The sequence below is a fragment of the Myotis lucifugus genome, unplaced genomic scaffold (assembly GCF_000147115.1).
Source record: "Myotis lucifugus unplaced genomic scaffold, Myoluc2.0 scaffold_150, whole genome shotgun sequence".
Classification (NCBI taxonomy): domain Eukaryota; kingdom Metazoa; phylum Chordata; class Mammalia; order Chiroptera; family Vespertilionidae; genus Myotis; species Myotis lucifugus.
The window spans coordinates 2,078,927-2,097,270 of NW_005871198.1; the positions used below are offsets into that span (position 1 = coordinate 2,078,927).

An 18,344-nucleotide genomic window follows, 5' to 3' on the forward strand; every position below is an offset into this window, starting at 1 on the left:
GTATTGTGTCTTTGGGAAATGAGGTGTGTTCAGTTTTAAATTCTAACAACTACTTTTGGGGACTTGCCCACATCTCTGGGATTTGAATGGGGGTTTGTGTCCCATTTTGCTGTCTTTTAAGTTTACATTTAACATGTTTGTCTGCATCCCTTGCCCACTGGGCACTCCTGTTTGGCTCCTTAAAGTTTGCTGCTTAGAGTGAAAGTTCAGCAGGCAGGTGATCATGCTGCAAGTTCTTTTTGGACTTCTGACAAAGGGAGTGATCAATGAAGGCCATCGCTACTTTGAGATCTGCAAGGCTGGGTGTTTTGGTACCTGCTGTCCACAGCCCTCCACTGTTATCAGAATACTTTGCCAGTATTTTATCTCTTTGGAGATAAAATTCGTTAGCATGTTAGTAAATGTTAATATTCTTTTGCAGAAAATACAGTACCATGTCTGAATTAATTATTAATATTTCGACTATTTCATTCCTTAACACCCCTCATTTGCTTTGCCTACAGCCTATTCGGTTCCTATGTTTGGCAGAATTCTGCAAAATGTGTGTCACCCACTACTGAGCTTGTTCGGCCCCTAATGTAATTGTATTGATTTGTTGATGGTGGTAGTTTGTCCTAAAATGTGTGTAGAAAGCAGGTATTTTATAATAAATTGTTGTGTAGTGCATGCTCTGTGTAAAATTCAAAGAGAAACCTAGATTCAGTGATTAACAATGCCAAGAATGCAAGTAACTAGCCGTTGTTCAAATAACATTGGTGCTATTTCTCTTTTGTGGCCTTTAGACTTTTGTTGCCCTAAAATTCCATTTTATTTGGAACCCATTTTCCACCTGGTCTTTCTTGACAGGGGTTTTTTTTTCTACTTTGAGCAGTTTCTAAATAAAATTCTGTATTTCAAGAGAAAAAAAAATAAAATAAAAAATAAAAATCATAAAAAAATTAATTAAAAAAGGACCGTCGTTGATATCTTAACATCTAGTGCCATTAATTAGTCTAATTACCATGTCTACATTGGCAGATGCCCATTTATTATCATCGCATATCATTAGCTATTTGGGTGCTGGTTGGTCAGAGTATCATCCACTCAGAGATTCCCCATTTTCTAATTGGCAGAAAAATATCATCTGATCCTCCTCAGCTCTATAATTATAGTTGGTCTCTACAAGCTGAGATTTAGGCTTAAGCACACAACCAGTGAGAAGATGTGGTCTTCTTTGATTACCCCCACTTTTCTATTCCTGAGTTTTTTTTCTGTGGAATTGGCCCCAAATCCAGGGTCAGCCACAGATGAAAATGACAGCTACCCCCCTTTTTGGGACCAGATTAATGGGGACATAGCAGAATTTCCAGTACAGAATAACAAAACAATCATTGATCCCTGGAAATATATTGATCGATTAAAAATGTATAAAATCCTTATTGAAAAATCAAACAGATATTTTGCTGGATTTGGAAAAAACAAAACAGACAATGTATTGTGGGCACTCACCTTATTTTATGGACAGCTATATGAAACAGGTATGTACATTTTAATTCTTTCCAAGAAATGTTGCCTTTTTCCTTCTTCACTACTGCAAGTGTCATTATAGTTAATATGTTTAAATGTAATTATTTGAATTTTCCTGAAGTAGTCAATATAACCACTTTTTCTATTCAGACCTTCTTATGACCTGAGCAAATGATTTTTTATTAGTAAAATCATTTGGCATATTTATTCTTCACATTTTATAGACTTTTTTGGTAAAAATTACAGTTTTTAAAATTAATTTATAAGAACTAGATAAGAATACTACTTAGAGGAGAAATCTTCCTCTCTAGTTTCAAAATCTTCAGTTTTTGAGACATCATCATCATCTTAAGGCCTGACAATCTTGTCAAAGAAATGTGGTACTATAAACCCCTTTGTTTCATGAGGTGAGATTATTATCAGAAATATGACAAAGGCTTCTTTCAACTATAAAACCCAGGGTGAAGTTTCATGCAAACTAAGGTACTTTTCCTTAAAAGCCTAATCTTTGCCTCATAAGTTGTTAGTGAAAAAAGTATCTAATATGTGGCTTTCAACATACATTCTACTTTCTACTCATTGTTAAATTCAGGCAGAAGAAAGGAATGAAAACAGGAAGGAACTGGTCTAGTAACTAGACTACTCTCTTCTTGTACCGATACAATAGGATGGGGGCATGGAGTAGAGATGAGATGCTTCAGCTTGGAACTCTGGGTTTCTATCTAGAAAGCTCTTCTCTTTTCTTCCTCTCATGTAGGTGAGTTTCTCTACTTGGCTTTACTGTTTCTAGTCCTAGAATCCATTTCCTTGTTCCCAAGGTTCCTTAGTTGAACAAGTTTCCCATTTCCATGAAATTCTTTTCCAAGTGGTCTTCTTTGGTAGTGATTAGACTTCCAAGAAACTCAGGCTAAAGTATGGAATGAAGCAAGGATTAGAGTGTGGTGCTTTGGTATTGAAAAAGCCTTCCTGCACATCTGAATTATTGCAAGCAGCTCTTGTATTTCGGAGAAAACAAGTGACCAGCAGACTTAAAACACCTGCTGGTCTACTGGTCTCTACAAGCTGACATCTCTGAGAAGCTTTCAGCTCTCAAAGTGAATGAAATGTGAAATGCTATGAATGGGCCATATTATAAAGCGGAATAAGGCTCTTTCTATTTTTATGGAGGGGAGTATTTATGTCTCCCCCCCCTCCCCTTTTCTCAAGACTTTTATTAAAAGTTTAAACTTTCTTCCTAGAGTTACTCTTTTAAATTTACATATCCCATTTACTCTGCAGATCGATTTTCAGAACCTCCCAACAGTTCAGTCTGTGCTTATGACGCTGGAGCTCCTGGCTGTGTATCTATCAACAGTGGCTGGGGAGGTAAGTGTTATATTCACCCCCATGCATCTTTACTGAGTGTGGCTGTAAGCCTTGCTCTCTCTGCTTTTATAAGGGGTAGGATAAATTGTGGTAAATCCTGATTTTTCTTGTAAAGATATACAATTTTCTGTGCAATTTTACGGGCTAATCAATTAAGAAAACAAATTAAAAAGGTAAGTCTTATACAATTTCTAAATTATGTACAAAATATGATTAATTTTAGAAAAATACTAAAGGAGATCATCTTTAAAGGTACTCAGTGTTTCAGACATTCTGTTGTTTATTACACACACCACCAGCCCCTTCTCCAACTAGTTACTATTTATTCCACTACTTTCTAGCATCTTAAGCACCTTACTTTATATAATATAGTTTAATTCAATCCTTACCGTGATATTAATATCCTCATAAAAAATAATCAAATAGAAGCTGAGAGATGTTGAGTAATTTGCTTTTTCTAAAGCTAGTAATAGATTCTTTTTATCTTAAATATATTTTAAAGTGTATTTGAGAGAGAGAGAGAAAGATAGATATGGGAGCAAAACATCATTTGGCCACCTCCTGCAGGCCCCTTACTGGGGATTGAAATGCAACCTGGGCATGTTCCCTGACCAGGAATCAAACCAGTAACCTTTCCGTGTATGAGTCTACACTCAATCAACTGAGCCATATCAGCCAGAGCTAGTAATAGATTCTTAACACTCACCCTTGTATCTTGAAAATAAATTTTCTTTATATCTGTACCAGTTTGTTTTCCTAAAGCCCAATCTGCAAAAAATTTTGATAATTTTTTATTTCCAGTTGAATGGCTTATTTTAAGTCTTAAAGATCAATTTCACTATAGACTACATTTAATATATCTGCTGCTTTTCAATGGTTTATTCAAAAATATAAATTGAGTTGTCACCAAAGTTTGAAAAAAATGAATCTTATAAATGCACATTTCAAAAATAAAGGTGATCCCAGACCAGAGAAAGCTGAAGGAATTCATTACCATCAAACCAGTATTACAAGAAATGCTAAAGAAACTAACTTCTTCAAGAAGTAGAGAATAAAATCAAAGTTATGAATAAGAAAATATCACAAGAAAAAAAAATCCACACTGACAAAGGCAAGCGCAGAATAAAAGCAGTGAACCAGCCAACACTAAAGCTAGAACTAAGGTTAAAAGACAAAAGTGGAAAGATCATGTGCAATTGCAACAATAAATTAAGGGGTACATGGAAACACACACAAAAAATAAATAAAAAATAATAACAAAAACATAAACGTGGAGAGGGGGAGTGATCCTAGTGATTTTAGAATGTGTTTGAACTTAAAGAACCATCAATGTAAAATAGACTGTTATAAGCATAACTTGGCATATATGAAGCACATGGTAGCCTAAACCGAAAAATCTACAATTGATACACAAGAAATAAAGAGAAAGGAATCCAAACACAACATTATAGAAAGTCACCAACATACAAGAGAAGAAAGCAAGAGAATAAGAAAGAAACAGAGAACTACAAAAATGATCAGAAAACAATGAATAAAATGGCAATACCTACATACCTAGCAATAATTATTTTAAATGTAAATGGATTAAATGTTCCAATCAAAATATGAATGGATAAAGAAGTGGTACAGCCCTAACCGGTTTGGCTCAGTGGATAGAGCGTCGGCCTGCGGACTCAAAGGTCCCAGGTTCGATTCTGGTCAAGGGCATGTACCTTGGTTGCGGGCACATCCCCAGTAGGGGGTGTGCAAGAGGCAGCTGACCGATGTTTCTCTCTCATCGATGTTTCTAACTCTCTATCCCTCTCCCTTCCTCTCTGTACAAAATCAATAAAAATATATTTTAAAAAAAGAAGTGGTACATATACGAGTATACAATGGAATATTACTCAGCCATAAAAAAGAATAAAAGCTTACCATTTGTGACAACATGGATGGTCCTAGTGAGTATTATGCTAAGGGAAATATCTCAGAAGTGAAATACAAATAGCATATGATTTCAATTATATGTGAAATCTTAAAAAAAACACACAAAATAAACAAAACAAAAGAAACTCATGGATACAGAGAACAAACTGACGGATGCCACATGGGAGTAGGGTTGGGGGGCTGAGAGAAAAAGGTAAAGGGATTAAAAGGTACACATTGGTAGTTACAAAATTATCATGCGATCGTAAAGTACATCATAGGAAATACAGTCAATAATATTGTAATAACTACATATTATGTGAGGTGGGTGTAAACCCTATCAGGGGATCACTTTGTATGTTAAAAGTCTAACCACTATTCTGTACATCTGAAAATAATATAATATTGGATGTCAAATGTAATTGAAAATTCTAAATATTTTTAAATTACAATTAAAGCAATAAGGGTCATACTTGGTAATGAACAAAATCCTTTGTGGAAAGAGGTCACCTAGTTACCAAGTTTCAAATAATGACAAAACGATAGGACCGAAGAACATTAATTAAAATTCCTATGATGCATATCTCCTCCCGTGTGTTCTTAATTACTTTGGCTGCTCCTTGACAGCTAGATGAACAATCAAAATATTGATGGTTCTTTCTCTGGTTGCCAAGAAGAAACACAGAAAATGCATTTCATGAACAGAAAGCATGGATCCATGCCTGTGAGTACCGAAGCCAGGCTGAGGAGTAGGCCTAGGAAGAATCTAGGACTGAAAGTTGCCAGAATCTTGGTAGACAAGATGAATACAGGAATTGAGAATTCGATAAATAGTCCAAAACAGAATATGCACAAGTACTATAGTGAGTGCTTGGTAAAAATGAGTTGGCATCAAGAACCAGAAGAAAGATAACAAATTGAAAATTAAGGAAATGTATTGGATATTGATTGGAGAGTCAGAAACATGAATCCCTAAATTGAGAGGATAAGTAAGATAGTTCATTCAAAACCTCTTCTTCATTGTATACAAAGAGTCTCCACAAGGAATATATTTGAGCATCATCTACATACATACCCAATCTGAGATAAATGTTTTCTTCATCCAAACCTTATTATGTATTTTCTGTTTGAGGAGCAAATAAATATAGAACATAAATAATTTGAAACCATGTTGACTCAATTAGATCATGCACAAGTACCTGTACCTGGAGTGTTCCCCTGGTATGTGAAACTTTATGACTGTGATTAACCCTAAGCTCTCCTAGTCCTGTGCATTTCCTAGATTCAACAAGTTTAACATCATGGTTTGGGGGATAAACCAGCTAAATTATGTAGACTAAGCCGTAGTAATTAGGCTAACTCCTGTTTTGAATAAACAGTTGATGATTCCAGACACTTTTCTTCTGCTTCATTACAGGCATTAACTTCTATGTGATTATTCCGTATTTTCTTGCTGCAATTGAGTCCGAGTTTCTGAAGGATTTACCATACCAGGTGGAGTTAGTATCTCGAGAAGAATACAGGTCTGACTTCTGTTATTCGATTGCAGAATGCCGTGCATCCTACCCACAAGCTATGGATCTAGCCAACAGGTTTTATCAGGTAAAAGAATGTGATTGTATTTGTATGAGTAGGACAAATGAAGACACTGAGGTGTTCTATGAGATTTGTGGTTTAAAAATAGATTAAACTTTACATTTACAAGCAGATAAAACTGTAAGTATAGTTCTGTCCTTTCTCCTCTGGAATTTTTCCTTTTAGTGTGCTGACATGTGCTAAGTTAATGATTAAATTAGTATAATGTCATTTACAAAAATTTATTTCAGTAAAATTGATAATTACCAAATTATGTTTGTCTGTGCAAATAGATTAGCATACACCTGTTCATAGAAAAGTTTAATAATTTTCAAGTGTTAAAATTTATTTTGAAAATAAACCTATTTCTAGACAACCAGCTAGATGAATATTTCACAGTATTTTATTTTAGGAAATCATGATCTTGGTGATTCAATTTATTTTAATTTTATTTTGAGATAATCTATTTATATAGATCATATTATTTATTCTCTAGTATTTGCTGTCCAGAGAGATCACTTCCATTATCAAAGGTGTTCCTCATTACAACATAGATGAGGACACAGTGATCCTTTACATGTGGGAGGCCCATCAAGCAGGCATTGATATTGGAACATCGAAGTTCTCTGACGTGTAAGTTATTTGCTCTAGGTGATACAACGAAAGTTTCCCTTTCTTTCTGGCATTGTGTAACATAATGTATAAATTTCTTTGTCTCATATTCATTTACCATCTTTTCCAAGTGTCTCAGGAAATCGTTTTTCTAGTTTTATTTGCAGTTCATGGAAGAATCATATAGTCACTCGGTGAAGATATTGAAATAAAGATGGCTGGTTGTTTACACTTCTACCAGGAGGAAGTGTCATATATTTTTTGACAATTCAGTTTATAGTAAAATAATTATTTTTATCTAATCAAGTTTTTTAATGGGTGCAAAATGCAATTCATTTATGTTCTTGGATTCTATATGTTTATATAAGGTAGCTATGCAAATACAGCGGTAAGGGATTCTGAGTCAGATTTCAACTTGCAGCAGCACACCTCACTACCAAAAAACAAAAATCGTTTGAAGTAAGTAGTATCTGTTCATTGCCTGGCAGTCTATGCAGTTCATCCAATCACCTGATACCTATAATACTTTTTAAGTGATTTCTTAAAGGGATGATCTTTTATTTTCCTTTTCTTACAAATAAAAATGTATTGGAGTAAACTATGTGAAATTTACCTGCTTAACATAAATCCCAGCAAATATAGGAAATGTCATTTAGTAGTTGACAATGACTACAATGGGGTCTGCTGCTAATTATCAGTCAGCCTTATCTAGGTATTACTTAAATAAGAGCTTTTACGAGAAGTCCAGGATTTTGGGCCTGGTGCTGTTTTTCTTCTAGGCCTTTTGTCTCCGTGGTCTTCCTTGACTGTCAGCTTCTGTGCTCCTGCCTATAGCACTCTTCATGGCTGCCTGATCCTGTCCAAGGCCTCTGGTCATCTTATAAATGCCAGTTGAAGAGATTTAAATTATCTAAGTTCGGTAATTAAACATGAGATTTTTGTCTCAAAATTGCCTTCAACAAACTTTTTGATGTTTATTCCCATAACAATACATTGATATGGGAACTTCAGAAAACCTTGGAGAGATTATTCTTTTTAATTGGAAATATTGATTTTGTGAATGGGATGTATTTTGATTTAGATAATGATCTTGGCAAAATCTCTTCACCTATTCACAAAATACTGTTTTTCTATTTTCTTTGCCACTGCAGACTCTTTTTCTATTCCTCATCACTCTATGACTATTCCATTCTTTTAGTATTAAAAACTGTCCAGTTATAATAAAGGTTGACACCATGCATTTTTAATGCTAATGGTGTTATGTTCATTACTTCAACATTTTATTTTTTTAAAAAAAAAAAAGCTTTGGTGCTTCTTTGCTGGCTTTGCAGTTCACTAGTTGTGACCTAATTCCCTTTTTATTTTCTTAATATATTTTTATTGCTTTAAGAGAGGAAGGATGAGGGAGAGAGGGATAGAAACGTCAAGCCCCACACTGGGAATCGAGCCTACAACCCGGGCATGTGCCCTAACCGGGAATCGAACCCTGATCTCCTGGTCCATAGATCGATGCTTAACACTGAACCATGTTGGCCAGGCTCATTCCTTTCTAATACTTGATATAGTCACATTTCACTCCTTCAAGTAGCAGTAGCTAAATGTGGAAATAATTTTAAAATCCTAGAATATTAAATGTTAATTTCACCAACAGGAAAAAAATGTTGGAAAATAGATTGGGATTGCATTAATTCATTGAATTTGGGAGAGAAATTTATACCTTTGCAATACTGAGTTTTACCCCATTTATTAGGTTGAACTGTACAAGGTAGTTAATATTCAAAGATGTACAGAAACAGCTGTTTCACGTGATTAAAATTAATGTTTAGATCTTTCTTCAGTATTTTTCAATGGTGATTTATGGTTTCCTGTGTCAACTTCTTTAACATCTTTCATTGAAAACTACATGTTTGATGTTTTTATGTTATCTTTAATGCTATTGATTTTTCAACTTAATTTTTAATATATTTTTGTTGGTATATAAACACAAGGGTTTTTAGTACAACTTTGTATCTAGATATTTTGCTCTATTCACTTATTAATTCTCATAGGTAATAGGATGTTTTTCCTTCATATTATTTGTATAAATAATTTACGGTATAATTATTGAGAGTTGTGTTTATGTCTTCCAAATCATGTAATTTATTAATTTCCTATTTATTTATTTATTTGATGAACAAGCCGAGTGATTCACTGCTAAGAGTGGAAATTTTCTTGTCTTATTGCATTGTTGTACAATGTTGGATAAGAGTGGTGAAATCAGGTGTAGGATTTTCATAGATAACCTTTGTTGATAGGATTTGCCCTTCTATTCTTAACTTTCATTTTCTTAATGAATGAATATTAAATATCAGCCAATTCTTGCATTAATTTAGGAAAATAATTTTCTCTATTTTGTGTTAATGTAAAAAAAATACATTGCTTGATTTTCACATGGCATATTAACCTTCAATCTCTGAAACAGACAAAATTGGCCACCATTTTTAATAGGCATTACTACATTTGATAAACTAACATAATATTCAATTTTTTAATCTCAAGCAAGATTGACCTGCAATTTTCCATTCTTACTATTTCTTTCTAGTTTTGGCTATCAAGTATACAGTGGGATGGAGGGTGAGTTAAAAAGTGCCTTTCTGGAAGATTTAGTGTAAAATTGGTGTGATTTCTTTCCTATCTGTTTGTTAGATTTTACTAATTAAGCCACATTTTTTGCAAGAACAAATTTTTGACTTTCAAAATTTTTATTTTAGGTTAATTTCCACATCACTATTTTAGCTTCTATATTTATTTTTTCTTTTTGCTAACTTATTTTTATTTATTCTTACTTTTATTTACATCAAGATGAAAATGAAGATAACTTATATCCACTAAGGACTATAGACTTATTTCTCAGTGTAGTTTTATCTATATTTCACAAGATTTAATATATCATGTTCTCATTACATCTAATAAATATTGTCTTATAATTTATATGACTTTTTTCTATGACTAACTTCTAATGTGTTAATTTCCAAATATATAAAACTTTCTAGTTACTTTTTGTTATGAATTTGTTTTTAATTTTATTTAAATCTATTGGAATTTGTTGAAACTTGCTTTTGACCCAATATATTTTTTTAAATATTGTTCTATCTTTTTGTATAAATTATCCCTTTAGAAATTTCCCTGAATATTAGAGAGATTGCTCTGGTCTCTATTACTCTTTTTTAATATGAATTTCAACATGTGAAATTTCAATCCATAAGATCTCTTTACTTTGTTTTTAATCTCACAACTTCTCAACATTTCAGAATCAATCATGTATTTTCTTGCACAATTCTCAGAAGCTGCTATTAGGTAATAGCCTACTGATTAGATTGGCTCATTTTACTCAGTCCCTTGTTTCCTTTGTGGAAAACAACTGATGTTAAGAAAAGTGAGTAGCAAAGGAATTAGATAGTGAAAAAATACAATGGGAAATCATGAAGAATAAATTGAAAGTAAGAGAAGTATTGGTTAGTGCATTAAATTTTTTTAAATTATAATTTAAAATTTCTTTGGCTGTTGATGAGATTCTCCAGCCAGGCACAATGTAGAAGATACTATGGAGATTAACTATATTATATTGAAATTGTACAAATTGGTAAGTGAGCTATTCGATAAATTATATAATAATCCTCAAGATAATGAGAGAAACACACATTTGAACTTTAATTTGCATTTAAAAATAAAATGTTCTAAAACTCATGTTGCTAATAATATCTCCCTCTTCCAGGTCATTCTATGCTTCTGAAACTGAAAGAGACTTCAGCATGGACTTTCTAGTTACCATAGAATTTTTGGAGGCAGAATTATATCGCCCGTACTTTGAAAGTTCAGCAGAAATATTAGTGGGTTTCCCACATAGGCTACTCACAGATCAAGATCGTATAGTTCTCACAAGTAACTTCAACATACCGGAAAAAGCCCCTTTGACGTTAGTAAAACCCACTTCGGAAACAAATAAACAAACAGGTATGATTTTGAGCTATAATATGCATGAAAAAAATTAATGAATCAAAGTCATATAAGCAGATGTAAACTTAGAGTTGTCTTTGTGGGTTTTATTTTTCTTTACCACTCAATATTCCCTTTCTTGGAAATGGGAAAATATCAATGAATATAATACATTTCAATCTCAACATTTTAGAATTAGTGTAGATTCAGTAGTTCTACTTCATCTGTTCATAAACAAACTTCAAGGTCCAGGAAGGCTGAGTTGCCAAATATCACTCAGCTTTTCTGTCATTTGAACAACAATTAGGTCTCTCCTCCCAGGAAAACATTCATTCCAATAAACAAGCATTACAAGCAGGGATGGGAAGGGTGTTACTATGGGTCTTAAAATTTTTAGTTGAAGTAAAAGAATACTTAGTAGTTATCCTTGATTTATTCCATAAAATATTGTGTCTATTGCATTGTTTGAGAATTCTTGTGTAGATCTCATCTTAAATAAGATAAATAGCTCTTCATTTGTGCTATTAAACTATCAACACAATGCACTTTCTTATATTCTTTGACAAATGTAATTGTTAGGCAGAGCTACTAATATATTCCAAATCCTATAATTAGGAATTTTAATTTAATTTGTTTTGTTTTTAAATTTCTAAATTGTATTCATACTCTTATTGACTGAAAATATACTTTTTTTTTCTATTTTCACAGGAGGTGCATTTTTTACAATCTGGAACAAGGTTTTGAATTTAAAACCTGAAGGGTCCGGGGAACAATTCCTCGTTAGGGGGCTACTCTTAATACCACTTTCTTAATAGCCTAAATTTATGCTATTATGTTGACCAATTTAGTTACATCTAAAAAGCAATTAAATGTTAGAATTTAGATTTTATGAAAATTTCTCTGGTTCCTACTATCTCTGTTGCATCTTTGTATTTTTGAAGTTAATAATCAATGGTCTCCCCATGCCACTCTCAGAAGTTCAGTACATATCTGGTGGAAGCCAAATTCATCTTATGGAATGCCTGAGTTACATATGAATATACAAACATCTATGTTGATGGCAGGTTTTGATCATTTTTCCAATATTCAATGTAAACTGGTAGATAAGCAAGGTAAATTTCTCTCCAACAGATTATTCTTACACAATACAATGTTAGCCCTAGCCGGTTTGGCTCAGTGGATAGAGCGTCGACCTGCGGATGAAAGGTTTCCGGGTTCGATTCCAGTCAAGGGGTCAGTTGCAGGCTCCTACCGGGCTCAGGCTCTGGTCAGGGCTCATGCAGGAGGCAACCAATCGATGTGCTTTTCTCATATCAGTATTTCTCTCCCTTCCACTCTCTCTAAAAATCAGTGGAAAAATATCCTCGGTTGAGGATTAAAAACAAAATAATAATAAAATCAATAAAGACATTTTAAAAAGATATGTTAGACACTTGGAATAGAGACTTTATAAATTTTAAGTATACGTGACCGAGCTCAAAGTACTTTGTAGTATCAGCAAAATTGTCAGTCCAGATAGAGAAAGAGGTCATTTCTTGGTGTCTGAGCACTTGGAGAAATAATTTTTACCATGTAAGTAGAAAACTTCTCAGCTACTACAGTGTAAAACATTAAAACTTATAATTTTATTTTTAAATATAATTTGGCTAATATTGAAGCTCCTATATGGAATAAGCACATCTTTTAAAATATGAGTTAAAAGTTATCTAAAACTTGTCTGGCCAGCATAGCTCAATGGTTGAGTGTCGACCTATGAATAAGGAGGTCACAGTTAGATTCCTAGGCAGAGCACATGCCTGGATTGCGAGCTTGATGCCCAATGTGGGATGTGCAGGAGGCGGCCGGTCAATGATTGTCTCTCATCATTGATTTTTCTCTCTCTTTCTCACTCCCTTTCCCTTCCTCTCTGAAATCAATAAAAATACATTTTTTAAAAGTTATCTAAAACTTGTCATCTTTAAATCATTGTTGATGGAATTTAAAACATTGTTGATGCCATTTATCAAAATAATTATGTTAGGTTCAGCATCTTCCAAAGGTCCAGGCACCAGTTATCTTTTCCACTTAATGTGTCACTCCATTATTTCCACTGAAGTCCCAGTATTTTTTAGCTACCTCTCAATCAAAATTGTCCCTTATGAAAAGAAACAAAATTTTAAATATTATCAGTATTCCTTAGAAGAAAGCTTTATTAACCAAGATCCACTGTTTAAAATCAGATAATAGGTTGATCAAGGTCTACATACAAGTGACATTTTTCAACATGAAGAAATAAAACTAATAAATGAAGTTAAGAAACAAAATTTATGGAATCACAAAAAACCCAAAATAGCCAAAGCAATCATAAAAATAAGAATAAAACTTGGAGGCATCACACTTCCTGATTTCAAACTATATCACAAAACTATAGTAATCAAGACGGTATGGTATTGACAGATAGAGAGATCAATAACAGAATAGAGAGCCCAGAAGTAAACCCAAGCATATAAAAGCATACCTCATTTCATGTGCTTTTGGACTTACTTTTTAACATTTGCCCTTTGTCATTTTTACTTTTATATCAAGAATGGGGAAGTCATGGTAGGAAAGCACCCATGATGTTCATTCTCTGTACAAGTTAAGCTAGATTAAGATACTTAATCATTTTTGCTAGGTGGAACAAAAAATCAGAGTTGGTATGCAAAATTTCTTCAGGGGAAATTCTTTATAGGCTCATATACATATAAGGGAGGACACAGAGAATATAATTTCAATTACTTCTCTATAGCAGCAGAATTACTCACAGTGGTTGTCATGAGAAGACATTTAATAAGTATGTATCAAGTGATTGAAACTATTCTGAACAATACCCAAGCCATACAATTTCCTGTGACATTGCCTGAAATTATAGCAAGAATTCCTGCCAGTTTTTAAATAAGCACAAATCTATAAATGGCCTTTTTTACAGCCAGTCCTCTATCTTACATGTATCTAGGATAGTTTTATCTTGATCCCTCAAAAATATGAGCAGAATTATTTAACGATTCTTTAACACTTCCTGTGAGATCATATATTATTAACATAATATGATTGTTAATTATATTGTTAGTACCTCCTTGTAATATACTCATTAGGCATATTATTATAATTCTTATTAAGCAACCTCTACAATCTTTTGTGCACAAAAGGTTACTGCCTCTCAGACAGCCATTAGAACCTATATTATCCAAAAAAGTTTGAAGTTTTCTAACCTTCACAATTATTCTTATACAGTGGGGCCTTGACTTACGAGTTTAATTTGTTCCATGACGGAGCTCGTAACTCAAATTACTCGTATGTCAAATCAACAGTGAATGAGTGAGACAGGTGATGCTGGGCTGATGTTGTGGCAGTCACTGATGTTCGCTGCGCCAACTAGCGGTGGGGTATCTGAAGCTGGCTCATAGCTCATAGCTCATAGTTCATAGCTCGCAACTCAAAGCAAAAAAATTGGCCGAGAGAAGGTTCATATCTCGAAAAATTCGTTAGTCCACTCGTAAGTCAAGGCCCCACTGTATTTGTTTACCAATTGAATTATTTTTTTCTCCCTCATTGCCCATTGTTAATGGAACCATCTTAGAATGTTTTAAAAAAAGAAACCCAAAATACACACTGCATATAACATTTTTTTCCAAAGGTAAGTTTATATCTTTCTCTGTTCAATCAGTCTCTATTGTTGTTATATAAATTTGGATATTTTAGACTGTTTTCCCAAAATATCTGTCAATCTTTATATAACATGTTTCATTTAGTAAAGTTCTAAATTCTGTTTTACACCTTATAGAGATGGCAGAGAGATTAGTATAATGTTATCATACCACATATCAGTTAATATGCTATTTTCCTATTTTTTCCACAAAAATACACTTTTTCCATACACTATACTATAGTTGCCAGAGGTATTGTTTGATAAATGCTAGTTTCATCTCTCTTGGGAACCTAACAATACCTAACCACTAAGGAACAGTTTTTGCTAACATAGGGGCTCATGTGTCATGTTAGTCACCACCCATATGCCTCAGGCCAACACAAGCCAATTCAGACTCAGAACAGTGTGACTTTGGTACTCAGGGTATGTCAGTTCCTTTTCAATTCATGATACTCTGGAAATGAGGTAACAGCAGTGATAACCATGTTTCCCAGTGACATTATATAAAGCTTAAGCTGGCTGTAATGTTCTTCCAAATGTAACCTTTGACCCTGGGTCTCCAGCATATGTGGTCACTGTCCTTTAACTATTACAATCATAACGTCAGTCCCTCCAGCATGTGGGAACATGCCATGGTAAGCTGAATGATAAATAGCCTCCACAGTATGTCTATTTCTGTTATGGGTTGAATTGTGCACTCCCCTTCCTTCTCAAATTCTTATGTCCAAATCACCAGTACCTCAGAATGCAACCCTGTTGGGAGATAGGGTTTTTATAGAGGTAATTGAGTTAAAATGAAGTCATTAGGGTGGGGGAAATAGGGTTAGTCTAATCCACTATGACTGGTGTCCTTATTAAAAGAGAAAATTTGGAGACAGACATACACACAGGGAGAACACCACGAGAAAAAGAAAGCAGAGATCATGCGATGTTTCTACATGACAAGGAACACCAAAGATTGCCAGGATATCACCAGGAGAGAGAGAAGAAAGAGAAGAGACATGGGACAGATCCTGCCTCACAGCCTTCAGCAGGAATCAGTTCTGCCAGAACCTTGATCTTGGACTTCCAGCCTCCACAACTGTGAGAAAATACATTTACATTGTTTAAGCCACTCGACTTTTGGTACATTGTTAAGGAAGATCATGAAATGGGGAAATCATCCTGAATTATCAGGGTGGGCCCACTGTAATCACAAGGTCCTCATAAGAGGGATGCAGGCGGATTCTAGCGAGTTGTGGGAATGGTGGTAGATGTGATGACAAGGCACAGGCTGGAGTGATGTGAGGAAAGAATCACAAGCCAAAGAATGAAGGTGGACTCTAGAACCTATAAAAGCCAAGGAAATGAATCCTCCTTACAGAATCTCTTGAAGGAATCAGTCCAATTTGACACCTTGAATTGGCCTGGTGAGACCAATAGTTGGACTTTTGATCTCCAGAACTCTATATAATAAATAAGTGCTGTCTGAGACACTAATTTTGTAGCAATTTACTATGGCAGCAATTGGGAACTAATGTACATGCCCTGGCACAGAGCTGGCTAGAAGCATGATGCTTCATCAGTTTAGTGATCTTCAAAGTCTGTTCACCAATTACTATATCCCAGTGACCAAGTGCTGCCCATTACCAGGGAAGGAATCCTCTTCTGTTTCTATCTGAGTTAACTAGCTAGATCCTGTTGTCATCACATATCATATTCAGTTCCCAAGACCACTAGGTCTCTTTAGTATATTGGGGAGAGTGGTGTTAAAACCACTATGAATATTATTTTTAACTAGAGGCCTGGTGCAAAAAATTTGTGCATTGGCGTGGGGTCCCTCAGCCCAGCCTGCACCCTCTCCAATCTGGGACCCCTCAGAGGATTTCCAACTGCCGGACCAGGCCCACAGGGATCTGGCCTAAACCGGCAGTCGGACATCCCTCTCACAATCCGGGACTGCTGGCTCCTAACCACTCACCTGCCTGCCAGCCTGATCACCCCCTAACTGCTCCCCTGCCGGCCTGATTGACACTTAACTGGTCCCCTGACAGCCCAATCGCCCCCAACTGCCCTCCCTTGCTGGCCATCTTGTGACAATGTGGGGGTGGCCATCTGTGGCATCCATCTTGTGATGACATGGGGGTGGCCATCTTGTGACATGAGGGTGTGAGGGTCAATTTGCATATTATCTCTTTATTATATAGGATTATTATATAGGATCAATATTACATTTGCAAAAGACTTTTCTCTATTACCCTATCCCAGTAGAAGAAAACTTGGGAAAACACCTATCTTTTTGTTCCAAGATTCTCATATATTCTTCTGCTTTTTTTATCCTTGTCTCCTTGTAGTAAGTAGTAAAGACTGCTGCTGGTTTGGTGCTAATTCAATCAAAATAAGCTAAGGATAAGCTTCAAAGGAACCCACATCTCCCAACCCATTGTGCTAAACTTCAAGGCTTTCACACGAAGCTATATGATTAAGTACATTAAGTGATTTTGTGATAACACAATTTTTTTTTAAATGAATTTCTTGGCAATACAAATTAGTCAGGAAATATAAGTCATATTATTTTTCCATAAAATAAAAGCCATTCTATCAAAGAAGTCAAATATCATAAAAATGTCAACACGTTTTCTATTCTGCTATTGCATGTCGTTGCTTCACTAAACTAATGTCACTCTTATAATCAGTTCTTTTATTCCTTAAGTCTTTATAGAAAATTCTGAAGCTGATTTAAGGGATGGCTTGGCTCCATGAATGTGTGATTCCCTGGGTATGCATCTATATATGGCTTTTTCCACTTTAAACAGAGAAATCCTGATCCTATAATCCTGCTTTGTATAATTCTGCTTGTATAAAGTTGAAAACTCAAGTAGTTCTTTTGGAGTGTAGCGTACTTTCTCACATGTCACTTTATACCTCACTATCAGGAGCCTGCTGGGACTTACGTGTAGTTATAGTCGGTCTAAAGGGAAAAAAAGTAGTGAGGGTGGGTTCTGAGTAGAATCAACATTGTTTTGTATAGCAACCGCCTCAGGAGAGACCATTACCATTTCCTCAAGCAATGCAGGGTGGTCTCAGGTGGAGGTGGAAAACCAGTACCACGGTGAGCAGAGATACTACCATGGAGGCTGCTGTCACTGGCCACTTCTGCTGAGGTTTGGATCCTCCAAGTGGACATTAGGTTAGGTAACCAGAAATCTATCTCACAGTCTGAAATACAACTGTGAATTATTTTAAATTATTTTTCAATGGTTACTTTGAAAGTTCTAGTTATTTCTTTATGAAACTAAATAATTACCTACACATGTTCTCAGTGTTGTGCTTTCAGTTTTGACTTTTGTGATGTCTTCATCGTACTGAAAAAATAATTTAATTTTGAACTGCTCTTATCTCCATTTTTATAGGGATTTCTAAGAGGAAGAATTGAAAAGCGTAACAAATGCTTGTGTAGAAAGACTCAGCTTCATCTAAGTGTTAAGATGATCTGAAATATAATATAACCCAAATAAAAATATCATGGGAATTTTTTTTCCAAAATCTAAATTTTTTAGCAGATACTGTATTTTGTCTAGAAAAAAAATAAACAAGAAAGAGTAGTCAGAAAAAAATCTGAAGATTAAAAAAAAAACTATAGGTGTGTTGGAACATATGACAAAGCCTCATTATGTAAAGTAATGTGAATTATGAAACAACAGAACAAGACATAGAATAGAAGATAAAGCCCAGGAAAAAAATTCAAATACGTATGAAC

General features: G+C 34.6%; 1 protein-coding gene across 1 annotated transcript; it reads left to right on the top strand.

Moving 5' to 3' along the window:
• The first annotated feature begins 1,189 nt into the window (after positions 1 to 1,189).
• On the top strand, positions 1,190 to 18,020 carry LOC102427871 (protein LEG1 homolog). The gene is made up of 6 exons (XM_014461091.1): positions 1,190 to 1,517; positions 2,785 to 2,871; positions 6,194 to 6,378; positions 6,848 to 6,984; positions 10,718 to 10,956; positions 17,998 to 18,020. Exons 1-6 carry the CDS (start codon positions 1,202 to 1,204, stop codon positions 18,018 to 18,020), a joined length of 987 nt encoding a protein of 328 aa, XP_014316577.1. The 5' UTR covers positions 1,190 to 1,201.
• Positions 18,021 to 18,344: the final 324 nt, after the last annotated feature.

Coding starts and splice junctions, on each gene's coding strand:
- LOC102427871 (XM_014461091.1), top strand. CDS start 1,202: ATGTGGTCTTCTTTGATTACCCCCACTTTTCTATTCCTGAGTTTTTTT. Junction 6,379..6,847: donor TAGCCAACAGGTTTTATCAG/GTAAAAGAATGT, acceptor TTTATTCTCTAG/TATTTGCTGTCCAGAGAGAT. Junction 10,957..17,997: donor GGAAACAAATAAACAAACAG/GTATGATTTTGA, acceptor CCATTTTTATAG/GGATTTCTAAGAGGAAGAAT.